Source organism: Scyliorhinus torazame, chromosome 11 (genome assembly GCF_047496885.1).
Source record: "Scyliorhinus torazame isolate Kashiwa2021f chromosome 11, sScyTor2.1, whole genome shotgun sequence".
NCBI classification, from domain to species: Eukaryota; Metazoa; Chordata; class Chondrichthyes; order Carcharhiniformes; family Scyliorhinidae; genus Scyliorhinus; species Scyliorhinus torazame.
In genome coordinates, this window is record NC_092717.1 from 206,208,897 (window position 1) to 206,236,668 (window position 27,772).

Here is a 27,772-nt window from a genome sequence, read left to right on the forward strand (position 1 = left end):
TGAGACAGCATATGGAATATTTTCCTTTATTCCAAGGCATAGAATATAAGAGCAGGGAGATTAGGCTGGAGCTATATACAACAATAATTCGGCCACAACTGAAGTATTGGGTGCAGTTCTGGTGACCTCGGTCATGATATGCAGACATGCAGATAGTGATATACAGACAGGCAGCTGAGGGATCTTCAGGCCGGCATTGATGACCTCCTCGCTCAGTATCCGGATGTGTTCGACGGGATGGGCACGCTGCCATATCGAAACAAGATTCTGTGACGACCTGTTGCCAAGCCTGTGGTCCACGCACCACGCCGGGTCCCGGCTCTGCTGGGGGAGCGCCTGAAGGAACAGCTCAAGGATCTTCAGCAACAGGGCATCATTTCCAAGGTAACCAAACCGACTGACTGGGAGACCTGCGCATCTGCATTGATCCCAAGGGTCTCAATAAGAATATAATGCGTGAACACTACCCAGCCAGAAGCGGGAGGAGCTCACCAGTGAGATGGCACACGCAGTGCCCTCCATTTTATAATATAAAAGACGACCTGACGGTGATTGATGGTGCCCTCCTCAAGCTGGACCGGATAGTCATTCCACTCAGTCTCCAGAGCTTGGTGCTCCACCAAATCCATGAGGGACACCTGGGCATCGAGAAGTGCAGACGGAGAGCCAGGCAGGCTGTCTACTGGCCCGGTATTAGCCAGGACATCTCGAACATGGTCCTCAGCTGTGCGACCTGTCAACGCTTCTAGCCAGCGCAGAGCAAGGAGATGCTCCAGCAGCATGAAATCGAGACCTCCCCATGGTCCAAGGTTGGCACCGACCTCTTTTATGTGCATGGTCGTGACTACGTGTTGATTATTGACTATTTCTCCAATTCCCTGAAGTCGTGAAGCTCTCAGGCCTCACATCTCGGACTGTCATCAAGGCCTGTAAGGAGACGTTCTCCAGGCTTGGTTTCCCACTGTGGTGGTATGTATTAGGGGTCATGTGGGACTGTGAAGCCGTGATGCTATTGGCTGACAGATCCCGGGTCCTGGTTGGCTGTGGACTCCTGGCTCCGCCCTGAAGGCGGAGTATAAGAACCCGAGCTTCTCCCCGCTGCTTCATTCTGTTGCTGAACTGCTGGGGACAAGTCTCGCTTAATAAAGCCTCATCGACTTCATCACTACTCGTCTCTCGCGTAAGTCATTGTGCGCTACAATTTATTAAGCGAGCTTAAAGGACTATGGAGCTCCGGATCGCCCCGGAATGCCTGCGGATCAGCCCCCACGCAGCGAACTCGGCAGCAGTATTTAAACACTGGCAAGCTTGTTTTGAAGGCTACCTCCGAACGGCCCCCGGCCGGATCACAGAAGACCAGAAAATGCAGGTCCTGCATTCGAGGGTAAGCCCGGAAATTTACGCTCTCATAGAAGACGCAGAGGATTTCCCGACGGCGCTCGCAGCACTGAAGAGCATCTACGTTCGCCCCGTGAACCAGGTCTACGCGCGCTACCAACTCGCAACGAGACGGCAAAGTACCGGAGAATCGCTAGAAGAATTCTACGCCGCGCTGCTAATTTTGGGACGGGGCTGCAGCTGCCCGCCGGTGAACGCGATCGAACACACGGACATGCTAATTCCGTGGACCCCCGTCGCGACAAACCCCCCCCCGCTCCCTCACAGGCTTGCGCGGTTAAAGCGCCAGACCATCCCGGGGGGGCCCGCTGCTATTTCTGCGGGCAAGCGAAACACCCCCGGCAGCGCTGCCCGGCCCGCGCAGCTATTTGCAAAAGCTGCGGCAAGAAGGGCCATTACGCGGCTGTGTGCCGGTCCCGGGGGGTCGCCGCAATCCCCGGAGAAGATCGAGCCCAGCGCATCCCAAACGCTCCCCAACCCCCCCAGCGCCCCATGTGCGACCCGCGGGCGCCGCCATTTTGGGTCCCGGGCACAACGAGGGGAGGATGGACGCCGCCATCTTGTGACCCCCCAGCCACGTGCGATTCATGGGGGCGGCCATTTTGTCCACCCCCGACCACGTGCGATCCATGGGGGCGGCCATTTTGTCCACCCCCGGCCACGTGCGATTCATGGACGCCGCCATCTTGGATGACAACAAAGGACCCCAGCATCGACGGCTCCACGGGGTCCGAAGAAGACGCCGAGACACTACGACCACGACTGGCTTCGGTGACGCTGGATCAATCACAGCCCCGGACGCTCCAGACGACGACAACAACTGTGCTGATCAACGGACACGAGACATCATGCCTGATCGACTCCGGGAGCACCGAAAGTTTCATTCACCCAGACACGGTAAGACGCTGTTTTCTGACCATCCATCCAAGTACGCAAAAGATTTCCCTAGCTGCAGGATCCCACTCCGTAGAGATCAAAGGGTTCTGCATCGCGAACCTAACGGTGCAAGGGAGGGAGTTCAAAAACTACAGGCTCTACGTCCTTCCCCAACTCTGCGCACCCACATTACTGGGATTAGATTTCCAGTGTAACCTGCAGAGCCTAACATTTCAATTCGGCGGCCCAATACCCCCACTCACTATCTGCGGCCTCGCAACTCTCAAGGTTGAACCGCCGTCCTTGTTTGCAAACCTCACCCCGGATTGCTAACCCGTCGCCACTAGGAGTAGACGGTACAGCGCCCAGGACCGGATATTTATTCGGTCTGAAGTCCAGCGGTTGCTGAAGGAAGGCATAATCCAGGCCAGCAATAGTCCCTGGAGAGCCCAGGTGGTAGTAGCAAAGACCGGGGAGAAGCAAAGGATGGTCATAGACTATAGCCAGACCATCAACAGGTACACACAGCTAGATGCGTACCCTCTCCCCCGCATATCCGACATGGTAAATCGGATTGCCCAGTATAAGGTTTTCTCCACCGTGGACCTCAAGTCCGCCTACCACCAGTTCCCCATCCGCCCAGGTGACCGCAAGTACACAGCCTTCGAGGCAGACGGGCGTCTATACCACTTCCTAAGGGTCCCATTTGGTGTCACGAACGGGGTCTCGGTCTTCCAACGGGAAATGGACCGAATGGTTGACCAGCACGGGTTGCAGGCCACGTTCCCGTATCTCGACAACGTAACCATCTGCGGCCACGATCAGCAGGACCACGACGCCAGCCTCCAAAAATTCCTCCAGACCGCTAACGCCTTGAACCTCATATACAACGAGGAAAAGTGCATTTTTAGCACAAACCGGTTGGCCATCCTGGGATACGTAGTGTGCAATGGGATAATAGGCCCCGACCCCGAACGCATGCGCCCCCTTATGGAATTTCCCCTCCCCCACTGCTCCAAAGCCCTGAAACGTTGCCTGGGGTTCTTTTCATATTACGCCCAGTGGGTCCCCCAGTATGCAGACAAGGCCCGCCCGCTAATACAGGCCACTACCTTCCCCCTGTCGACAGAGGCTCGCCAGGCCTTCAGCCGCATCAAAGCGGATATCGCAAAGGCCACGATGCGCGCCATCGACGAGTCCCTCCCCTTCCAGGTCGAGAGCGACGCCTCCGACGTAGCTCTGGCGGCCACCCGGGCAGACCCGTGGCCTTTTTCTCCCGAACCCTCCACGCCTCAGAAATCCGCCACTCCTCAGTGGAAAAGGAAGCCTAAACCATAGTGGAAGCTGTGCGACATTGGAGGCATTACCTGGCCGGCAGGAGATTCACTCTCCTCACCGACCAACGGTCGGTAGCCTTCATGTTCGATAATGCACAGCGGGGCAAAATTAAAAATGACAAGATCTTGAGGTGGAGGATCGAGCTCTCCACCTTCAACTACGAGATCGTGTACCGTCCCGGAAAGCTGAACGAGCTGTCCAATGCCCTATCCCGCGGCACATGTGCCAACGCACAAATAGACCGTCTCCAAGCCCTCCACGAGGACCTCTGCCACCCGGGGGTCACTCGGTTCTACCATTTCATAAAGTCCCGCAACCTCCCCTACTCTGTGGAGGAGGTCCGTACAGTCACCAGGAACTGCCACATCTGCGCGGAGTGCAAACCGCACTTTTTCAGGCCAGATAGAGCGCACCTGATCAAGGCTTCCCGCCCCTTTGAACGCCTCAGTCTGGATTTCAAAGGGCCCCTCCCCTCCACCAACCGCAACACATACTTCCTGAATGTGGTGGACGAGTACTCCCGCTTCCCCTTCGCCATCCCCTGCCCCGACATGACAGCGGCCACAGTCATTAAAGCCCTTGGCACCATATTCACACTGTTCGGTTGCCCCGCATATATCCATAGCGACGGTGTCCTCCTTCATGAGTGACGAGCTGCGCCAGTTCCTGCTCAGCAAGGGCATAGCCTCGAGCAGGACGACCAGCTACAACCCCTGGGGGAACGGGCAAGTAGAGAGGGAGAACGGCACGGTCTGGAAGACCGTCCTACTGGCCCTATGGTCCAGGGATCTCCCAGTTTAATAAAGCCTCATCGACTTCATCACTACTCGTCTCTCTCGTAAGTCATTGTGCGCTACACCCACTCACTGTCATGAGTGACAATGGCCCGTGTTTCAACAGCCACGAGTGGTCTATGTTTGCCAAGTCATACCATTTCAAACATGTCACTTCCAGCCCACACTATCCACAGTCCAATGGGAAGGTTGAGAAAGGGGTGCACATTGTGAAACAGCTCATCTGCAAGGCCGCGGATTCTGCTTCTGACATCTACCTCGCGCTGCTTGCATACAGGACGACCCCACTGTCCACTGGCATGTCGCCGGCTCAACTCCTGATGAACAGGGACCTGCGGACGACACTTCCAGCCATACACTTGCCCAACCTGGATCACCTCCCGGTGCTGCAGTAGGTGCAGCAGCTCCGAAACCAGCAAAAGCAGGGCTATGATGCTCATGCCACCAATTTGCCCGTGTTATCCCCGGCAGACACTGTCAGGATCAAGATACCGGATGGTGGCTGGTCTGCTCCAGCGGTCGTTGTTCAACAGGCTGCGTCCCACTCGTATGCTGTACATATGGCTGATGGTTCTGTTGTGCGACGAAACAGACGGGCACTGCGCAAAGTTGCCTGCCCTCAACTGCTTTCTTCTCCGTTTCCGTCCGTTGTTTTGCCACCTCCTGATACCTCAAACTACAAGGCCACCAGTAAGGCTTCGATCCCGCCTGTCAAGGAGCCATCGTTCCCACCACCATCTCTCCGGCGGTCGACAAGGATCAGACGCAAGCTCCAGAGATAGGACTTATGAACATATGTTTTGTTTGCTATGTTCTGTTTTCTCACATTAGACAGCTGTCTTCACATGTAAATACATTCACATATGCCACCGCTTGTAAATATGTTAATATATGCCACCACATGTAAGTACTTTCCCATGTGCCAACAATACATTAAAAAAAAGGGGAGATGTCATGATATGCAGACTTGCAGATAATGATATACAGACAGGCAGCTAATGGACACAGCGAACAGGACATGACCAATGAGCAGGCAGGACACTCAGGGGTGGTATCTCACTATAAAAGGCACGAGGCACCCACACTCCACCTCTTTCCATTGATGAGTGAGTCAGGGTGTATGTACAGCATCACACCTCCAGCACGTGGCTAAGAGCTAGTCTGGTTCAGTCAGACAGAGTCACCACACTTAGGTTAGCAGAGAGTCGAACTCATAGAGAACTGTGCTAACTGTGTTATTGGTTCAATAAATCAGATTAAACTAACTTCAAGGTCTGGAGTATGTTTTGGTTAAAACTGCATCCAGTTGCAGCCTGTGTTATCCCAGAGTACATAACACATCAACCTCATTATAGAAAGGATGTAACTGCATGAGAGAGGGTACAGAAGAGATTTATGAGGATGTTGCCAGGTCTGGAAAATTGCAGCTCTGAGGAAAGATTGAGCTGTTTTCCTTGGAACAGAGGAGGCTAAGGTGAGGTTTGAGTGAGGTTGTGAGGGGCCCGCCTAGAGTGGATGGGATAAACCTATTTCCCTTAGCAGAGAGGTTAGTGACTGGGGACATAGATTTAAAGTGATTGGTAGATGGATTAGAGGGGAGAAAAGGAAAAGCTTTTTCACCCAGAAGGTGGTAGGAGTATAGAACTCAATGTTGTGAAGGGAAATATAGAGGCAGCAACCCTGAACTCATTTAAAAGATGTCTGGATGTGCATCTGAGAGGTCGCATAATCTCAGAGGAGCTATGGACCACATGCTAAAAAACGGGAACTTGCTAGGTGACTTGTTTTCCTGCTGGCACAAACACAATGGAGTCAGCGAACCCCTTCTCTACCGTAATTTTGCTTAACATTTGAAAGGGAGGAATGTGCAGGGAGAAGACAGGGGAATGGCAGCATCTGAATTGCTGCTTAGGAGAGCCAGCATGGACCCAATGGGCCGAATGGCCTTCTTATAAGCTGTAATCATTCTATAATTTTATAAAAGACAATAACAACAATCTAATAGTGAATGTATTTACACGTGTCCATGTGGACATAGGTATTGAAGAAAGAACAATCTCCCAGCGTCTTGTCAGTGTGTTTATTGATAATTCGCCTGAAGTACAGCTTCTTACAGGGCCTGTTCATGTATGCAGCACCTTGAACATAGTAAAATGTTTTGACGTCTTTCAGAGGCATATTTTCAAAGATGATTTGACACTAAAGAACATCTTAAAGAAGAAGAGGAGGAGAGGTTTAGGGAGGAAATTCCAGAGCCCAGGCCACCAAAGTCATGGCGGCCAATTGTAAAGTGAAGAAAATCAATGAAAAAGTGCACAAGGTCAGAATCGGTGTCGTGCCAAAGTCTCAGAGGATGGTAGGGCTGGAGGAAGATACGAAGAAAGGAAGGGGCAATGTTAACTGTCCCTCACGCCAAATAGTTTTTGTGGTCCTTCTTAATCAGCTTAAAGTAACTTTTTTTTTCAACTTTTCCCCCCCACTGTTACATTATCCCAATATTACGAAGTAGCCTTGACTTCAAAAATTCTCGTCTCTCTTTACCTGGCACCATATTATGATCCTACATTGGCATAATTTCAACAGAATTCAATTGTGATACGCTAAGAAGGTGCACAACACTTGAAAATAAAAGCGTTCTCAGTTCCAACGTCGAAAGGTGGTGAATGAACAAAGAACAATACAGCACAGGAACAGACCCTTCGGCCCTCCAAGCCTGTACTGGACATGATACTACCCTTGGCCAAAACCCTCAGCACTTCCTAGTGCCGTATCCCTCTATACCTATCCTATCCATGTGTTTGTCAAGATGCCTTTTCAACGCTGTTAATGTATCTGCTTCCACAGATACAGTGGAGGGCTCGAAGTTGGTCTACTTGTGCGCTGGCACGTGTACCGCGGGATAGGGCATCTGGAGGCTCATTGAGCTTCCCAGGTCGATACAAGATATCATAATTATAGGCAGAGAGTTCGATCCTCCACCTTAGGATCTTGTCATTCTTGATCTTGCCCCGCTGTGTCTTATTGAACATGAAGGCAACCGACCGTTGGTCAGTGAGGAGAGTGAATCGTCTGCCGGCCAGGTAATGCCTCCAATGTCGCACAGCTTCCACAATGGCCTGGGCTTCCTTTTCGACACAGTGTCAAATTTCGGAGCCCTGGAGGGTACGGGAGAAGAAAGCCACAGGCCTACCCGCCTGGTTGAGGGTAGCGGCCAGAGCAAAGTCAGACGCATCGCTCTCCACCTGGAACGGGATGGACTCGTCTACCGTGTGCATCGTGGCTTTGGCAATATCTGTTTTGATGCGGTTGAAGGCCAGGCGGGCCTCAGCCGTCAGGGGAAAAATGGTGGATTTAATGAGTGGACGGGCCTTGTCCGCATAATTGGGGACCCACTGGGCATAATAGGAAAAGAACCCCAGACATCTCTTCAGGGCCTTGTGGCAGTGGGGGAGTGGAAGTTCCAGGAGGGGGCGCATGTGGTCGGGATCGGGCCCTAGGACTCCGTTTTCCACAACGTAGCCAAGGATGGCTAGGCGGGTTGTGCGGAAAACGCATTTCTCTTTATAGTATGTGAGGTTAAGGAGCTTGGCGGTGTGGAGGAAATGTTGGAGGTTAGCGTCATGGTCCTGCTGGTCATGGCCGCAGATGGTGACATTATCCAGATACGGGACATGGCCTGCAGTACTGGTCAACCATTCGGTCCACCTCCCGTTGGAAGACCGATACCCCATTGGTGACGCCGAAGGGGAGCCTGAGGAAGTGGTAGAGGCGGCCATCTGCCTCGAATACAGTGTATTGGCGGTCCTCCGTGAGGATAGGGAGCTGGTGGTACGCGGACATCAAGTCAATACTGGAGAAGACTCAGTACTGCTCAATCTGATTGAGATGCCAGATATGCGGGGCAGAGGGTGCACATCGAGCTGCGTGTACCGGTTGATCGTCTGACTGTAGTCGATGACCATCCTGTGTTTCTCCCAGTTTTGACGACCACCACTTGGGCTCTCCAGGGGCTAGTACTGGCCTCTATGATCCCTTCCCGCAGGAGTCGCTGGACCTCCGACCCAATAAAGGCCTTGTCCTGGGCACTGTATCATCTGCTACGAGTGGCGATGGGCTTACAGTCTGGGGTGAGGTTAGCAAAGAACGGTGGTGGGGCGGCCTTAAGGGTCGAGCGGCTACAGGTGGTGAGAGGGGGCAGGGGTACATCGAACTCCAAGATGAGACTTTTGAGGTGGCATTGGAAATCTAGACCCAGTAGTAGTGCAGCGCAGAGTTGTGGGAGGACGTAGTGTTTGAAGTTTTTGTACTCAACGCCCCGTACTGTAAAGGTTGCGTCACAGTACCCACGGACTTCCACGGAATGGGATTCGGAAGCCAGGGAGATTTTCTGGGTCGCGGAGCGGCGTCGCACCATATCTGCGTAAATGAAACTCACCATGCTCCCGGTGTCGAAGAGGCAGGTCGTCTCGTGGCTGTTGATCCAGACGGCCATCATGGATTTAGTGAGGTGATGAGGTCGAGATTGGTCGAGGGTGATGGAGGTGGGCTTCGGAAGGTGGGTGGGGTGATTGAGGGTAGCGGAGGCCAGCGTATGATCTGGTGAGCAGGGGTTCCGGAAGGCGGCGGGGTGATTCCAAGATGGCGGTCCCCACGGCTCGCACGTTGCGGATGGCGTCGAAGATGGCTGCCCCCACGGATCGCACGTGGCGGGTGGTGTCGAAGATGGCGGCCCCCACGGGTCGCACGTGGCGGATGACGTGGAAGATGGGGGCGGTCCCCGCGGGCTACATGCAGCGCTGTTGGGTTTAGAAACAGGTTGGGCCTGGCAGACTTTAGAGAAGTGGCCCTTCTTTCCGCACCCGTTGCAGATCTCGCTCCTCGCTGGGCAGCGTTGTCTGGGGTGCTTACACTGGACACAGAAATAACATTTCGGGCCTCCAGACGTTGCATGAGGCCCGCACCCCGGTGCTCCGTCCCCGACCGGCCAAGTTCCCGACCGTGTGGGACACATGTGGTCTCACCCATCAGGAACTCAGCGTGGCGGCTGTGGACTCAGTCCAGCGCCGCCACAGTCGGGGGAGGGCCGATCTGCGGATAGAGGAGGATATTATTCGGGGCTGGGAGAACTATGGGGGGGATGGTCCGGGGCACGTAAGCCGGCCGGATGGGGGAACTATTTCTTGGGCCGGGTCTGCCAGCGGCCTCCGCCATGTAGCACAGCGCAGCCGCTGCAGGCCACCGCCATGCGCATGCGCAGCCACGGACCCGGCAATTCTCCAGGGTATATCGGCAGCTAGAGCCGGGTGCTCTACGCTGCCGTCCTGCTAGCCCCCAGCAAAACGGGGAAATCGCTGGCCGTTATATGCCATTTTCTCTGGCGTAAAACGCCACCATTCGGTGTGGGGACATAGCCCCAGAATCGGAGAATCCAGCCCACTATGTTGAGGCCACTGCTAAAAGTAGACTCAATTTTGTCAAAGGGAGTTGCTTGCGTTGCCAGGGAAAGATTGTCCATATATGCAAATTTGCATGATTTTGCCAGTGGCATGTCGCTCACGGAGACAAAAAGTGTCAGTGCCAGTCGTGCTCCTCATGGCTGTCCACTGGTGAGGGATTGAGGTAAGCTGACTTTGTCCCCAAGATGGACACATAGCCGTCTACTGCTCAGAATCACCCAAAGCAGGCATAGCGTTTTGGGGCAAAGGGATGATCCTTGCAGGTTTCAGCATCAAGCCTTTAATCCAGACCCTGGCAAGGGCCATTGACAGATCTATTTAGGGCAGCACGGTAGCATTGTGGATAGCACAATTGCTTCACAGCTCCAGGGTCCCAGGTTCGATTCCGGCTTGAGTCACTGTCTGTGCGGAGTCTGCACGTCCTCCAGGTGTGTGCATGTGTTTCCTCCAGGTGCTCCGGTTTCCTCCCACAGTCCAAAGATGTGCAGGTTAGGTGGATTGGCCGTGATAAATTACCCTTAGTGTCCAAAATTGCCCTTAGTGTTGGGTGGGGTTGCTGGGTTGTGGGGATAGGGTGAACGTGTTGAGCTTGGGTAGGGTGCTCTTTCAAAGAGCTGGTGCAGACTCGATGGGCCGGGTGGCCGCCTTCTGCACTGTAAATTCTATGATATAAGGGCTGCACCAGTCTTGAGTTTCGTCTGAAAAGTGCCCTCTATGTGCATTGGGAGGGTAAGAGCTTCAGGCCAGAGGCCTGCTTATTGTTCAACGATCACAGCCTCGACAAGAGGACTGATTCTCAGTGGAATGGTAGGAGTTTGTAAGACATGCACAGAAATTATATTGCCCAATACCTTGCTGGGTCATGGATCAGCTTACAAGGTTTTAGTACAGCACAGACCATTGTCTCCCACCATTCTTTTGGGATGCATCCTGATTCCATGGCTTTGCTGTCAGTTTTGCAAACTACTCGAGTTCCTTTAGGCCTAGTTACTGAAGAGGTTTCAGGGGAAATTCCATCTCTGTGAGCCACCTTCCCTTTCTTCATTGCCAATAACCCTTCCTTGGCCTCATCTATGCTGATGTCGGTGGGGCTAACGGACGGAAGAAGATTATCACCCCACCTGGGTGACGATGTACCTCCGTGCTCTCTTGGTGTTCTCATCAAGAGGTCCTCCTGAACTCTCCACTAAGTTGGAGGCTATGGAGTTGGGCAAGACATTTGGGTCTCGGTATTCCATAGGATTACCTACATTCCCTAACATTGAGGGAATTGGTATCAACTGCACCTATTTTTCAGATATAAAACAGGCACAAAATATACCTACATACACTATCAGCAGAGTATTTAGTCCAAACCATCTTTTAGATATCCTCAGACATTAGTCCCCTTCAATATGTTAATGAGGAAGCATAACTCCCGATCGAGCACCCGCTTCCAAAATTAGTCAACGATGAATACGCAGGTGCTCTGCGTGCCTCGCTAACAATTCCGCGAAGTGATAATCTGCGTCTCTTATGAACACCAGTGACAGATTGTGTAAACATTTTTGTTTAAAGAAAAGCCTTATTGTAGAGCCAGGAGGAGCAAGGCGCTTCCCAAGCTCCACCAGCATCCCAGTTGCCACCATCCAACACCCACTATCGCAACCCACCCCCACCCATACAGTAATTGTTGCTGATACAATATTTCTAAATGGATTAGTCTTTAACTTCATTGCAGTGTTAATGTAAACCTACTTGTGACAATAAAGATTATTATTTGTGCTTTGACTTTGTTCCATTAATAATAATAATCTTTATTATTGTCACAAATAGTAGGCTTACATTAACACTGCAATGAAGTTACCGTGAAAATCCCCTAGTCGCCACAATCCGGCGCCTGTTCGGGTACACTTGAGTGGGAATTCAGAATGTCCAATTCACCTAACAAGCACGCCTTTCGGGACTTGTGGGAGGAAGCTGGCGCACCCGGAGCAAACCCACGCAGACACGGGGAGAACGTGCAGACTCCGCGCAGACAGTGACCCAAGCCGGAAGTCTGGGACCCTGGAGCTGTGAAGCAACAGTGCTAATGGCTGTGCTACTGCGACGTACTGCCCTTTTTCTGTCCTCCACTTTTTAAGACACATTGTGGTCGTCCTTTAATCATTGCTTTTTATAAGAGCAGGTGGAGCAACGGTGGAAGGCCGCACAGGTGAGAGAGAGCACCATTGAAACAATTGTAGATATTGTTCTCTGCAGTCAAGAGCACGAGTCATAAAAGAGGTTTTGCCTGCCCATTGCCAGGGTTATTGGCACCTCCTCAGGGCTCAAGAAGAGTAGGAGGGGAAGGATCCTGTTGTCGTGGTGCACATGGGTATCAACCAACATAGGTAGGACTAAGAAAGAGTCTCTGCAGAGGGAGCAAACAGCAGGACTAAATGAAAAAGCGAACCACAAAGGTGAAAAATCTCCGCATTAATACTGGAGCCACCAGCAAAATGGCATAAGACAAATGACGAATTAGCAACGCTGGAAGATCGTACGGAGAGGTTTCATCTGCCCAAAGGAAATGATTTAAGACATATACAACTTAAAACCTTTTCCCGAAGGGACAACGTACCCACCGACACCAAGACACCCACTGGTAGAGAAACCTTTAGACCCAGGCAATTTTGGGAAAGGGAGCTGGCCGGACTGCTGCAGGAGGCAGCCCCCCCCCCCCCTCCTCCCCCCGACAAGATGAGAGAAAATGAGAAGAACTAGGGATGGAAGTGGGGGGGGGGAACTCTGGATTAAAGCACTGAACAAAGCAAACTCCCCCTCCACATGCACAGGGCTAAGCCTAATGCAACTAAAGGTGGTGCACAGAACCCGAATGAATAGGTTCTTTATGGAGGTGAAGGACAAATGTGAATGGTGCCAGGGAGGCCTGATCAACCACATGCACATGTTTTGGGCCTGCCCTCTCCGAGACAATGTCCTGGGTTGTGGGGGTGAGGGTGGAGCCATGCCAAAAAGCGGCGGTCTTCAGGGTCTCAGACCAGCCAGAACTCTCCATGGGGAGGGGCCAACGCCCTAGCCTTTGCCTCTCTAATTGCCCGCCAAAGAATCTTGCTCGGCTGCCGATTGGCAGCACCATCCATCCAAAGCTAAGACTGGCTGTCCAACCAGTTGGAATTCCTCCAACTGGAGAAAATTAAATTCACCATCCTTGGATTGGAAGAGGGGTTCCACAAGGCCTAAAGGCCATTCACCAACTTGTTTCAAGATCTGTTCGTAGCCAGCAGCCAATAGAGCGGATGGGCGGGTACATAAAACCTGCGGGGCAGACCACAGAACGCAGGTGGCGGAGCCATGGAGGAGCTTGATAGTTATATTTAACTAAATGTATTAAGGAATATGGGGAAAGTGCGGGTATTTGAGAATAAGGTCAAAGATCAGCTATGATCTCACTGAATCATGAAATAAGCTCAAGAGGCTAAAATGGTCTATTATTGTTTGTCACAACACCCTGGGCTAATGCAAGGTCAATTCCAGCCCCACTTTCATAAAGACTTAAGAACATAAAAACTAGGAGCAGGAGTAGGCCATCTGGCCCTTTGAGACTGCTCTGCCATTCAATGAGTTAATGGCTGATCTTTTGTGGATTTCCCACCCGAACACCATAACCCTTTATTCTCAAAAAAAACTATCTATCTTTATCTTGAAAACATTTAATGAAGGAGCCTCAACTGCTTCACTGGGCAGGGAATTCCATAGATTCACAACCCTTTATGTTGTGAATCTTGACCTGGATTCGCAACACAGGTTGAAATTTGATTTTATGTAAACTACCCGAAGTTGAGCTCAATAAACTACAGTCACCGGGTTTCTTATGGAGAGTATTATAATTAAATGGACAGAAAATGTAACTGACTACTACCCCTTTCGCAATCATGCCCTTCCTAACTTGCCGCACCCTCTATACATACTCACACACAAATACATACACAGCATGGAAGAAAAAGGGTGGTGGAAATGGAAATAAACAATAAATAAAAATAAACGGATTAAGATCTTTGATGCACAGGGATGGCATCCAGTCAATTGTCTTTCTGACATTCAGGCTTTCGTTTTGATACTTCTTCCTTCTAGGCTTGAGATGGTTTTCTCTGGCAAGGTTGCCTACTTTCTCTGCAGACTCAGCATCATTTCAGGTTTACAGCAAAGGATGTGCCAGGCACTCACTGTTTTCAGAATAGAGCAGTTCTTTCACTTCAGTAAGCAGGACAGAGAGAGAGAGAGAGAGAGAGAGAGTGTATTCCTTTCACGTCTAAGGTCTGAGCACTTCTGCCAAATTCTCTCTGAAAGCATCACGCAGGAACCAACCCCTGACCTTCGTCAGATACAAAACTGTCCCTGGCCACCCACTGGTCACCAGTTTAACAATCAAACTGATTCCTGATCCAAACCTGTTTTCTAAGATCCACTCGGTGCCGAACAGTCTGGCTTATTCTCTCCGAAGTACAAAACCTAAGAACACAGTGTCCTGGCAAGCAGGCTGGCTTACTTTGAGTTATTTTTTAAAGATGCATCCAGATTATGAGTCCATAGACCAAAATAATAAAATAAAAGAAATGGGAGCAAAGGAAATAAACAGGAAGGACTCTTACATGTTCCAATGTTCCTGGGTTTTAACAACAACATCTAGAAATTACGAAAAACTTTTAACAGTAAGATGCTCAATGTCTTCATAAATTCTGACTGGTAGTTTAACGCAACTATTATAACCCATTTATTTTAAACTGGTTAATATCTCCACTGAAGTAGTGGACAGATCTTTGTCATACAAACACATTGTGCACTATTGGGTTAAATAATTCAGGCACGATCCAATTTCTAAACCAATTCCTTTCCCTTACGTTTTGGATTTTATTATTGATGTGTGTGGGGGAAAGATATTAAATACAACCCCATGTGCACATTCCATGAAGCAGAGGTATAAGAACATTAGAAAGCAAAGAACATTTGCCAAATCAAGCCTACTCTCCATCTACAACATTGTATAATCTACTTCACAGACTCTGACACATTTAGATTCATGAATGTAAAATTCTAAATCAGCATTTCCCAAGACAGGTTAAGCAAATCTCAATAATGTGAATCCACTGTCACATTTCTACTGCTAAATCTTGGCTGGCTTCCCGCGGGCAACTGCAAATCCTTAACAAAATGGTTGATTCTTCAAGTTAACCTCAAGAATGGGGATGACATTGGCAAGACTGCTTTTACTTTTCAACCCTTGTTGTCTTTGGTGATGTTGGTGCTGGTCAGTGGCTTTTCAGGTCACTTCAGAGAACATTCAGCCTGACTGCCAACAACTCCAACCCCATCACGGCCCACGAGCAACTCAGGAGTGTAGATCTAAGTCTACTCCAGAGAAAGCCAGCAAGAAGTGGCACATTCCCTTCCCTGAAAGGCAAGAGGAAACCAGACATGTGTGCATGGCAACCCGACAGCTTCCAGGTGTTTTTTTTAACGATTGGTGCCGTTACCATAATTTGTCAACAATGTTTCATCTTACAGAAAAAGAATGGCCACTTGATCATGATACTAGGTAGTATTGTAGAGCAAAAATGGAATTGACCAGATCAAAGGCTGCCTGAACAATCTTCTAATTGCAGCGCCAGTTCAGCTATCCAACACTGCAGGGCCATTCAAACATTTCATATCTCAAATTGGTTCCCTTCCAGAATTAAATACTGATGTGAGCAGCAATTGAATTGGTGAAGCGAGAGAGCAAAAAAGCATAATCTACCTAATAGCTAGTGACAAATACATTCATTAATGCCATCATGCGCTCTCTTTCTCTCTCCCCCCAATCCCAGCATTAAATCACATGGATAAACAGAATATCCTCATCATAAATGGAAATAAAGAACATTTACTAGCAATGGTCAAGAGTCTGTAGGAATAGAATTATGAATAGGTACAATTCTGTGTATTTAGAACTAAATTTGTAATGTTAATTGTGGTTCACTCACTACATCCTCATCTTTACTGACAGCCTGCCAAGACCTGGTCAGTTTTTTCTTTAGTAATCCAAGGGGATTGAGACATACTGTGCCACTGTTCCACCATTCTGAGTGAGATCAGCTACTTCAAACCTGGGGACCCTTTCCTGCAAATGTAACCTGGGCCACGATTCTACCACATGTAACGCCTGGCGCAGAGCAAAGCGAAATACGGGAGAGGCCCAAATCAGGCTTCTTGCCAGGCGTGAGTCATCTAACCTGTGGCACCCTGCACAATCTGATAATTATTTTTAAATGAGCCATTACGCTCATTTAAATATTCACGGTCTAGTTGAAGTCACATTCCCCCGGCACTGACCATACCAACGAGGCTTCAACTGGGTGCCAATTGGTCTCCACAGCCTTCTGCGGCAAAGAGCTCCATGGGTTCACCACCCTCTGGCTGAAGTAATTCCTCCTCATCTCTGTTTTAAAGGATCGTCCAATTAGTCTGAGATTGTGCCCTCAGTTCTAGTTGCTCCTAAAGTGGAAACATCCTCTCCACGCCCACTCTATCCAGTCCTCGCAGTATCCTGTAAGTTTCAGTTAGATCCCCTCTCATCCTTCTAAACTCCAATGGGTACAGACCCAGAGTCCTCAACCGCTCCTCATACGACAAGCTCTTCATTCCAGGGATCATTTTTGTGAACCTCCTCTGGACCCTTTCCAGGGCCAGCAAATCCTTCCTTAGAAAGGGGGCCCGAGAATATGGTTTTATACACATAATGTTTTTTTTCTTCTTGTGAAAGGTCCTAACTAAAGCTGTCAATTTGGTTGCAACGGGAAAATCTGTTTCGCTTAACATAGTTTTGTTGAAAGAAACACTTTCCGGGAACTCAATTACAATATTAGGTGAGGAATTTACACAATACATGTCGTGTTGGGTGTTCTGATACGCAAACGACCAACACGGTTGTAGATGGTACAACTGTTTTATTATTCTGTACAATAATAACTATTAACTTCTGGCTCTGGTTCGTACTTCACCAGCTAACCTGTGGACCCAGCCCTAGCACTATCTTAGTGAGGCACTCAGCACTTGGAGTGGCACGCTGTGAGCTCGGTGCTCTGAGATATCTCCTGGTAGAATGAGCGGGAACTGTGGTGTTCCCTGTTTTATAGTGAGTGTGCTCTCACTGGTGATTGGCTGCGGTGTGTGTTGGTTGGTCCAACTACCTGTCCATCAGTGTGTGTGTGTGATTGCACCATGATATGCTGATCTAAATATCATGACAATACATATGTCTGATCACAAGGAGAACCTCTCTTTACATCTGTGGGTTATGGGCACTGTATCATTAGACAACAGTAGTAAGGATACAATGCTGAATGCAAGATCACCTGTGGAAAAGGCCAGCAACATTGAACTCCACAACATTTACTGGCATTACTTACTAACAGTGTATTCTGCATCCAGGTGTTTGATGTGCTTTTCTCATGACAAGTAACACAAAATTATCATAAACATGTGAATGCAGCACTCACCCTCGCTGAAAGAGGTCAACATTGTAGAACTTGTGCAGTTCGACAGAAAACTCAACAGTTCCTTGTACTTCAGACATGATCTGTCCCAGTGCATCACCTGGAAGTAAAGAAACCAAAAGCAAGTTACATCACAACCAGGAATTGTTTCAGTAACTTTGAAAAAAAAAAAATTTAGCGTATCCAATTCTTTTTTTTTCCAATTAAGGGGCAATTTAATGTGGCCAATTCACCTACTCTGCACATCTTTGAGTTGTGGGTGTAAGATCCATGCAAATACGGGGAGAATGTACAAACTCCACACGGACAGTGACCCTGGGCTGGTATCGAACCCAAATCCTCAATGCCATGAGGCAGCAGTGCTAACTGCTGCGCACCGTGCCGCCCTATTGTTTCAATCACATTAGAAAATGCTGCATATAAACCCGAAGGTATTCATTATATCGCCCCACTCCACTTACCACTGTAATCACTTCTTTGTTGTTTCTCTATTTTTTGCTCAGAACACACTACGTTCTCTTACTAAAGACATTAATTCTACCATTGCGTCTAAGCACCATTAATGTAACCCTCTCTCCAATACAATGGTTAAGTACTCCGACACATTTTCTTCTTTCATGGCATGGTAAAGTTGCACAGAAATCAGAATACTTTCTGTATCTCAAAGAAGTAGCCATTCTTCATGTGCAAGGCCAGATGGGAGGGATCAGTAAAACACATCCTACAATAGGAGGGTTTGTGATGTCGCAAGCCCTCCGTCAAGGTTCACACATAAGGACTTTCTAATGTGGACCACTGAATAGGAGCAGAAAGCCTGGTTGGTTTTCCGCATCCCCCTTGCTTGCCCAGAGAAGCAAAATGCATTGAACTTGGATCAGCTAATTCAGTACAGATTTGGATCGCGACAATATCACAAGTGCCTGCGATGACAGTCGAAGAGGGCTGGACGCTTTGATCAGTTTGAAGCCGGTACCCGGCTCAAAGAGTCTGCGCCTCCCCACAGTGACCGAGTTAACTGTGCCTACTCACTTTTTGTTTCTAAGAAGCTCAAGATTCCATGAGAGCCCATCCTTTTTTGACGGGGCACAAATTGCACATCAGATTCTGCAATCAGTAACTGAATTGTGTTTCTGATTATATATAAATAAGGAAAACTATATGCACAGTTTTTATCATGGCATTACCAGGAAACAGTTTTCGACAGCCTAAATTGTAATTGTGACACGTCAGAGCACGGCAGCAAGCTCCATTTGGAGGCACAATGGGCGCGATTCTCCGCTCCCGCGTCGGTTGGGAGAATCGCCTGGGTCGCCAAATTTTCCCGCGACGCCGGTCCGATGCCCTCTCGCGATTCTCCCAAGCGGCGAGAACGGCCCCGTCGTGTTCCACGCGGCGCAGGCCGGAGAATCGCCCGAGACACCCAAAATGGCGATTCTCCGGCACCGCTGCTATTCACAGGCCCGGATGGGCCGAACGGCCAGCTCAAAACGGCGGGTTCCCCCCGCGCCGTCCACACCTGGTCGCTGCCGGTGGAAACTGCGCAAGAACGCTGCGGGGGGGGGGGGGGGGGGCTGCCTGCGGGGAGGGGGGTGGGGGGGGGGGGGGGGGGGAGAGAGGGATCCTGAACCGGGGGGGCCCTCAAATAGAGTGTGGCCCGCGATCGATGCCCACCGATCGTCGGGCCGTCCTCTATGAAGGAGGACCTCCTTTCTTCCGCAGCCCCGCAAGATCCGTCTGGCATCTTCTTGCGGGGCGGACTCGGAGAGGATGGCAACCACGCATGCGCGGGTTGGCGCCGGCCAACCCGCGCATGCGCAGGTGACGCCAGTTATGCGGCGCCGGCCACGTCATGTATGCGGCGCCACCTTTACGCGGCGCCAAGGCCTGGCGCTTGTAAATGACGCGGCGCCGCTCCTAGCCCATTATCGGGCCCTGAACCGGTTGGGATAGGTGCCGTTTCGCGCCGTCGTGAACCTCGACAGCGCGAACACTCTGGAAAATCCCGCCCTAGATATATATTTTGTAATTCATTTTTACAGGATGTGGGCCAGCATTTGTTGCACATCCCTAATTGCCCTGGAGAAGGTGGTGATGAGCTGCTTTCTTGAACGCTGCAATCCATGCGGTGCATGGGCGGCACGGTAGCACAGTGGTTAGCACTGTTCCTTTATAATAATCTTTATTAGTATCACAAGTAGACTTAGATTAACACTGCAATGACGTTACTGTGAAAAGCCCTAGTCATCACATTCCAGCGCCTGTTCGGGTACATGGAGAGAGAAATCAGAATGTCCAATTCACCTAACAGCATGTTTTCCAAACTTGTGGAAGGAAACCGGAGCACCCGGAGGAAACCGAAGCAGATACGGGGAGTACAGACAGTGACCATAGTTTGGAATCAAACCCGGGACCCTGGAGCTGTGAAGCAACAGTGCTAACCACTGTGTTACCGTGAAGCCCATAGTAAGGGAACAGTAAAGGAACGGAGATATATTTTCAAGTCAGGATGGTGAGTGACTTCCAGATGGTATGCTGCCCTTGACCTTCTGGATGGTAGTGGTTGTGGGGTTAGAAGGTGCTGCCGAAGGAGCCTTTTTAAGTTCCTTTAAGCATCTTGTAGATGGTACACACTGCTGCTACTGTGTATCAGTGGTGGAGGGAGTGAATGCTTGTGGAAGGAGTGCCAATCAAGTTGGCTGCTTTGTCCTGGATCGTGTTGAGCTTCTTGAGTGTTGTTGGAACTGCAATAGTAGCTCACTACAATAGTAACTCACTGCAATTATTACAATGAGTCACAAATCCAAGTTTCAAGCAAGGCTGAGAAATGGAGCTTCTGTCATGAAAATGAAATGAAATGAAATGAAAATCGCTTATTGTCACGAGTAGGCTTCAAGGAAGTTACTGTGAAAAGCCCCTAGTTGCCACATTCCAGCGCCTGTTCGGGGAGGCTGGTACGGGAATCGAACCGTGCTGCTGGCCTGCCTTGGTCTGCTTTAAAAGCCAGCAATTTAGCCCAGTGTGCTAAACCAGCCCCTAATTACAGCCCATGATTACAATTCATCTGAAAATCGATTTTACTCCGATTTGGAGCCAGTGCTGTTGGGTTGTCACCTCTCATTGGAGGCATTCCTGCAGGTTTCAATATGTGACATCCTGACCACACAACATCTGACCATGCGATCTCTGATCACATGCGATCTGGTCCTGAGCCCTCTGCATGAGGGACATTGGGTCTCCTGCAGTTGATTATCTTTGCTTGCGCTTTTGCACAAGGAGTTCTGAGAGCCAGCAGACCACTTACAAGCAGGTGGAGAGGGGAAACCGAGCAAGAGTGAGGGCTTCGCAAAGGAATTGCTTTGTTTCCACCAACAGGTGATACTAGCTTACTAAAAGTGACCTGCAATCTAATAATAACTCATAAAATTCAGATTTTCCGCATACCTAATACTGAATGGAACAACTGGCTCATAGGGCGGAATTCTGACATTTTGAAACTAAGTGCAGTGACGGGCGGAACAAGCAGGGCCTGTCCCGTTGCCCAGAATAATGGGATTCCACGATGGATTCAGCGCTTGAAGCCGCATTAATTATGCACAGGCGCCTTCCCCTCCAACTCTCCCGGCAGGCCGGCCACAGATCTGCCCACCTGCCCTCAGTTGATGGGTTTGAAGGTCCCAGCACCATATTTAAACACCAGACCAGTATACGCATGACACCCTCTCCAGCCCATCTGTCTTTACCAGACCATGCAGAGTAACAAAGAGGGGAAAGGTTAGCAGCATCAAGAAGTCTGTTCCTCAATTCAACTGTCCTCCTCCCAAGTCTATGCCCCACTTGGACTTATGCTCACTACATCCAGGAAATTAGATGGTATCCCTTTGACCCCCTTGTTTGAAAGAATTTTATGCAGGTTTGTCAGGGTCCAGCTTCCTTCCCCTCGGTTTTCCCTCTGCCTTTTGTTGTTTGCCTTTTTCATCCATCTCCTTGCCTCTCTGCTTGCCATTGTGAGCCCTCACATTTCAACCACCTCCCCCCCCCCCCCATCTCCTGCCGTAAAGCCCTCCTTCCACCCCCCATCTCCCGCCTAAAATCCCTCCTTCCACCCCCCATCTACCGCCGTAAAGCCCTCCTTCCACCCCCCCCCCCAACTCCCGGCGTAAAGTCCTCCTTCCACCCCCCCCATCTCCTGCCGAAAAGCCCTCCTTCCACCCCCCATCTCCCGCCGTAAAGCCCTCCTTCCACCCCCCATCTCCCGCCATAAAGCCCTCCTTCCACCACCCCCCCCATCTCCTGCCGAAAAGCCCTCCTTCCACCCCCCATCTCCCGCCGTAAAGCCCTCCTTCCACCCCCCATCTCCTGCCATAAAGCCCTCCTTCCACACCCCCCATCTCCCGCCATAAAGCCCTCCTTCCACCCCCCATCTACCGCCGTAAAGCCCTCCTTCCACCCCCCCCCCCCCCCCAACTCCCGGCGTAAAGCCCTCCTTCCACCCCCCCCATCTCCTGCCGAAAAGCCCTCCTTCCACCCCCATCTCCGGCCGTAAAGCCCTCCTTCCACCCCCCATCTCCTGCCGTAAAGCCCTCCTTCCACCCCCCATCTCCTGCCATAAAACCATCCTTCCACCCCCCCATCTCCCGCCATAAAGCCCTCCTGCCACCCCCTCACCTCCCGCCGTAAAGCCATCCTTCCAACCCCCATCTCCCGCCGTAAAGCCCTCCTTCCACCCCCCATCTCCCGCCGTAAAGCCCTCCTTCCACCCCCCCATCTCCTGCCGTAAAGCCCTCCTTCCACCCCACCATCTCCCGCTGTAAAGCCCTCCTTCCAAACCCCATCTCCCGCCGTAAAGCCCTCCTTCCACCCCCCCATCTCCTGCCGTAAAGCCCTCCTTCCAACCCCCCATCTCCCGCCGTAAAGCCCTCCTTCCAACCCCCCCATCTCCCGCCGTAAAGCCCTCCTTCCACCCCCTATCTCCCGCCGTAAAGCCCTCCTTCCACCCCCCAACTCCCACCGTAAAGCCCACCTTCCAACCCCCCCTCTCCCGCCGTAAAGCCCTCCTTCCACCGCCCCATCTCCCGCCGTAAAGCCCTCCTTCCAACCCCCCATCTCCCGCTGTAAAGCTCTCCTTCCAACCCCCCATCTCCCGCCGTAAAGCCCTCCTTCCAACCCCCCATCTCCCACCGTAAAGCCCACCTTCCAACCCCCCCTCTCCCGCCGTAAAGCCCTCCTTCCACCCCCCATCTCCCTCCGTAAAGCCCTCCTTCCACCCCCCATCTCCCACCCCCCCATCTCCCGCCGTAAAGCCCTCCTTCAACCCCCCATCTCCCGCCATAAAGCCCTCCTTCCACCCCCCATCTCCCGCCATAAAGCCCTCCATCCACCCCATCTCCCGCCATAAAGCCCTCCTTCTACCCCCTCCATCTCCCGCCATAAAGCCCTCCTTCCACCCCCCCCATCTCCCGCCGTAAAGCCCTCGTTCCAGCCCCCCATCTCCCGCCGTAAAGCCCTCCTTCCACCCCCCCATCTCCCGCCGTAAAGCCCTCCTTCCAACCCCCCCATCTCCCGCCGTAAAGCCCTCCTTCCACCCCTTATCTCCCACCGTAAAGCCCTCCTTCCACCCCCCCAACTCCCTCCGTAAAGCCCTCCTTCCACCCCCCATCTCCCGCCGTAAAGACCTCCTTCCACCCCCCATCTCCCACCATAAAGCCCTCCTTCCACCCCCCCCATCTCCCTCCGTAAAGCCCTCCTTCCACCCTCCCATCTCCCGCCGTAAAGCCCTCCTTCCAACCCCCATCTCCTGCCGTAAAGCCCTGCTTCCACCCTCCCATCTCCCGCCGTAAAGCCCTCCTTCCACCCCCCCATCTCCCGCATAAAGCCCTCCTTCCAACCCCCCATCTCCCACCGTAAAGCCCTCCTTCCACCCCCCCCATCTCCTGCGGTAAAGCCCTCCTTCCACCCCCCGCCCGATCTCCCGCCGTAAAGCCCTCCTTCCACAATGCCTCGTTGTGTTTTCCCTTTTCCCAACCTCCTCCTTGCACAACCGTCCTTCCACATTGTCCCCCTTGTGTTCATCAGGCCACCCCCAGCCCCGGCTTCACCTCGCACTCCACCCCCCAGTCAAAAGTGAGCAGCTGTTTTAATGAGCATTCATGGGCTGTAAATGAATGCAAAAGGAGTTTGCCCCACCTGCCACTGGGATGACTGACCCACCAGAGGGAGAATTGCAACGCGATTTTACACCAACAGGTTGCTGACTGTTCCCGACATATTCTCCGCGCTCACTCACCACCCAACCCGCCGTGGGTGGGTTGGAAGCATTCTGCTCATAGATTATATGTGATTGGCAGTAATAGATTACCACCCCAATATTTTACATGTAAGTAGGAGAAATCCTATAACTTACTGATACTCACCCTCCTGCACACAGCTTGCTCAGTCCCTGGATTTCACTCATCCTTTTAATGGCCGCTCCTCCCATGTGCTGCTCCCATTCACCACATTGGTGCTGTTCTCAACTCCTCAGAAAATACTGATTCCACATTCAACACAGTCTCCCTTTCCCCAATTCAATAGTAACTCCCAAAACGAAACCGGATAAATACTTTACAGGGTTGTGGTTAAAGAACGGGGGAATCCTAACTGGAAAGAATCCATAGGATCTCTACAGTGCAGATGGAGGCCATTTGGCCCATTGAGTCTGCACCGACCCTCTGAAAAAGCACCCTACCTAGGCCCACTATGCCGCCATTTCCCCGTAACCCCAGCTAACTATCACATCTTTGGACACTGAGAGGCAATTTTAACATGGCCAATCCACCTAACCTGCACTTCTTTGGTGTGTGTGAGGAAACCGACGAACCCGGAGGAAACCCACACAGGCATGGGGGAGAGGTGCAAACTCAGCACAGACAGTCACCCAAGGCCGGAATTGAACCTGGGTCCCTGGTGCTGAGAAGCAGCAGTGCTAACCACTGTGCCACCGTGCTACTCACAAATTGTACAACCAAAGAGCTGACACACACATGTTGCGTCAAATGGCCTCCTCCTGTGCTGTATTATTCCTATATTGGCTCTCTTTGCTCAACTTGTCCAAGTGTATATTTCCATGGCAGAACAGCAGACATCAATTCAGCTTGATAATGGAGTCACACAGGAGCATTCCGGACCACAGGAAGTCCTGCTGCAAAGTACAACTGCAAAGTTTCCGCCCACTGGTATGATTATGGGGATTTTCTATAGATCAACGCAATCATTTGTTTTCCCTTGTTGTTCGCAATGGAGGTGTAATACCCAATCCCAATGTCATTATGGGTAACATGTACTCAGTGAATACAAGGAAGGCTGCACTGTTTAGTACCGCCTCTTTGTGGCAGCAGGGCAGCATGCCTGGAATGAGCCTGAGGCCTAAAATCTAAGGAGCACTGTAACCTTCACAGTCTCTGGCAACGCCTTGCCTGTGGGGGCCGTAGACCAAATTACACGCACCCCACTGCCTCCTTGGTGAACTGGAGCTGATGATCAGAGTTCATCCGCAAATCTAAAGAAGGGCTACCCTGCCTAAATTTTCAGCTGGAAGGATAGCAACAAACAAATGCCGTCCATTTGGGGTGCAGCCTCACCGATCGTACATATCTCTGTTGCTTCTCCGTTATCCAAATGTTCCAAGACCAACATGAATTACGGCCATAGCAGAGGATGTTTGATAAAAAGCAAATGCACAAAATTACTTGTAAAGCACCCTTCAAAATTACTGCTGTTGTGTTCCCTTTGGATCATCACTTCCACATCCCATGGGCGGGATTCTCCAATAATGGGGCTCTGTCACCACCCCAACATCAAAACGCAGGCATGTCGCTCTGGACTTTCTTGAAGAAAGTCCAGAGTGATTCTCCTACCTGTAGGGGGCTAACAGGGCACCGAAGTACTCCACGCAGCTCTGCCTGCGGATACGGGGTCCTGCACTTCCAGTCGGGAGCCCCCTCATGCACAAGGCGGTGGCCTTCGGCGGCCGCACCGCGCGACATGGGGGACTCACAACGCGGAGATGGCCCGAAAATATAGGCCCGCCGAGATCACACTCGCCCGCGGATTAGTGGCCTGGCCGTCCCTCAGTTTCTCCCCCTCCACCCCTCCCCAGGTGAAGGATCGCCACGGGGGCCTCTGTCAATGCCCCCTACCCGCGCCGCGTAGACCGCATGCGCACGATTCGTGGCGATTCTCCAGGACCGTCGCGCCGGTTTTCAGCGTCAACGCCCATTCTCCGCCCCCGCGCTGATCGCGATTTCGGCTCGGAGAATTCTGCCCATCATATCTGGGGGATACAAGCAGCACGGTAGCATAGTGGTTAGCACTATGGCTTCACAGCGCCAGGGTGCCAGGTTCGATTCCCGCATGGGTCACTGTCTGTGCGGAGTCTGCAGGTTCTCCCCGTGCATGCGTGGGTTTCCACCTGATGCTCCAGTTTTCTCCCACAGTCCAAAGATGTGCAGGTTAGGTGGATTGGCCTTGCCCTTAGTTTGGATGGGGTTGCAGGGTTACGGGGATAGGTGGAAGTGTGGGGTTAAGTAAGGTGCTCTTTCCAAGAGCCGGTGCAGACTCGATGGGCCGAATGGCCTCCTTCTGCACTGTAAATTCTATCTGCCTGACAATCTGGTCTCTTGTTTTCCATAAGCCGATTAATGATTTACTACATATTTGCCTCAGCATCGGCAAATAGCATGGAAGTCTAAAGATCATTATTTCCACTGTGCTATAATATTTTTCAGATATAATTTGTTTCTGGCAGACGCTTACTGTACCCATCATAATAACGAATCGAAATAAGCATATTATATGCAAACTTCAAACATAAATGATCTTTGTTCACATTTATATTCCATTCGACCGGTCACAGCACAGAAGGAAGTTATTCAGCACATCAAGTTCACACACATTTAGCTGGCCCCACCCCCCTCCCCTTTCCCTGTAAATGTACTCATTTTGCTTATCTTCAAGTGTTAATCCAATTCCCCATTGAAAACCATAACTGAATCCATCTCCAGGTCCAAACTGAACTGTCAGGAATAGTGGGAGCAGAAATTCAGAAGAAATGTGTCCTAACTCCAACAATCTCACCAAAAAGGCCAATGTGGCTTCCAGCTGACCAGTCTGCATGTAATGCAGCCTGAGGCTCAGAGTATGTTTCTCTGGCGTACAACCTACAAAGGGAAACACAGCAAGAAATTGAAATATTACAGTGAAGAAACATCATCTAGCAGGTCAGCAATGAAGCAATTGGTTCACAAATAACTGGGCCAGCAAAATTTACCAGAAAGAAGTAGGTTCTTTGCCCACTGTGCTTGGGTTACATCTTCACTCTCTTCCCTTTTTTCTTGCAATCTCCCAATATTAATCTGAATGCAAGAAAAGGATCTCCTCAACACAATAGTCCATGGTCTATTGATGGTAGGAAAAATAATACAGTCAAAGGAAGAGTTTCAAGGAAAAGCTAAAGTGAAGACTTAAAGAACACAACAAACCCATGGGGCGGGATTCTCCGACCCTGTGCCGGGTCGGAGAATCGCCGGCGGGCCGCACGGATCGTGCCACGCCGACCCGTCGCCGGCACGCGATTCTCCGCAGAGCGGAGAATCAGCGCCATTGGCGCTGGCATGGTTGGTGCGGCGCCGGTCGCGGGCCGCCCTACGCGGCTGGCCCAACGATTCTCCGGCCCAGATGGGCTGAGCGGCTGTAAGAAAACAGCAGAGTCCTGCCGGCGCCATTCTAACCTGCTCTGGGCCGCCGGGACCTCGGCGTGTAAGGGTCGGGTGGAGGCCTTTGGGGGGGGGGGGGGGGGGGGGGCTTCGATGTGGCCTGGCCCGCGATCGGGACCCACCAATCGGCAGGCTGGCCTCTGTGTCTGGGGGCCTCCTTTCCTACGCGCCGGCCTCTGTAGTCCTGCGCCATGTTGCGTCGGGGCCGGCGTGTTGAAGGAGGCCACTACGCATGCGCACGTTGGCGCCAGTGCCACTGCGCATGTCCTCGTTGGCGCCGGCGCAACTGCGCTTGCGCGGATCCCGCCGCGATCTGCAGCAGGATCGGCGCAAACCGTTCCAGCGCCGTGCTGGCCCCCTGGAGGGGCCAGAATTAGTCGTGGGAGCGGCCCGTTCACGCCATCGTAAAACGCGACGGCGTTTACGACAGAGTGGACACTCTGCCGCGGGATTGGAGAATCCCGCCCACTACCTCTGTCACCTAGAAATTCAAAAACAGTAGATGCACATGAACGTGTTCACCAGCAGGTTCCCCTCTAAGCCACACACCATCGTGATTTAGAATGATACTGTCTTTCCTTCATCATCGCTGTATCAAAATTCTGGAACTACCTTCCTAACAACACGGAGGGATTCCAACACCA

General features: G+C 51.3%; 1 protein-coding gene across 2 annotated transcripts in view; it reads right to left on the reverse strand.

Annotated features, from left to right (window-relative positions):
• fam135b (family with sequence similarity 135 member B) overlaps positions 1-27,772 on the reverse strand; it is a 607,420-nt gene that overhangs the window by 442,060 nt on the left and 137,588 nt on the right. For both annotated transcript variants that reach the window (XM_072468261.1, XM_072468262.1), the window contains exon 2: positions 17,383-17,479. In XM_072468261.1, the coding sequence (XP_072324362.1) occupies positions 17,383-17,459 (77 nt within the window). In that variant the 5' untranslated portion in view covers positions 17,460-17,479. The remainder of the gene's footprint in view (positions 1-17,382; positions 17,480-27,772) is intronic.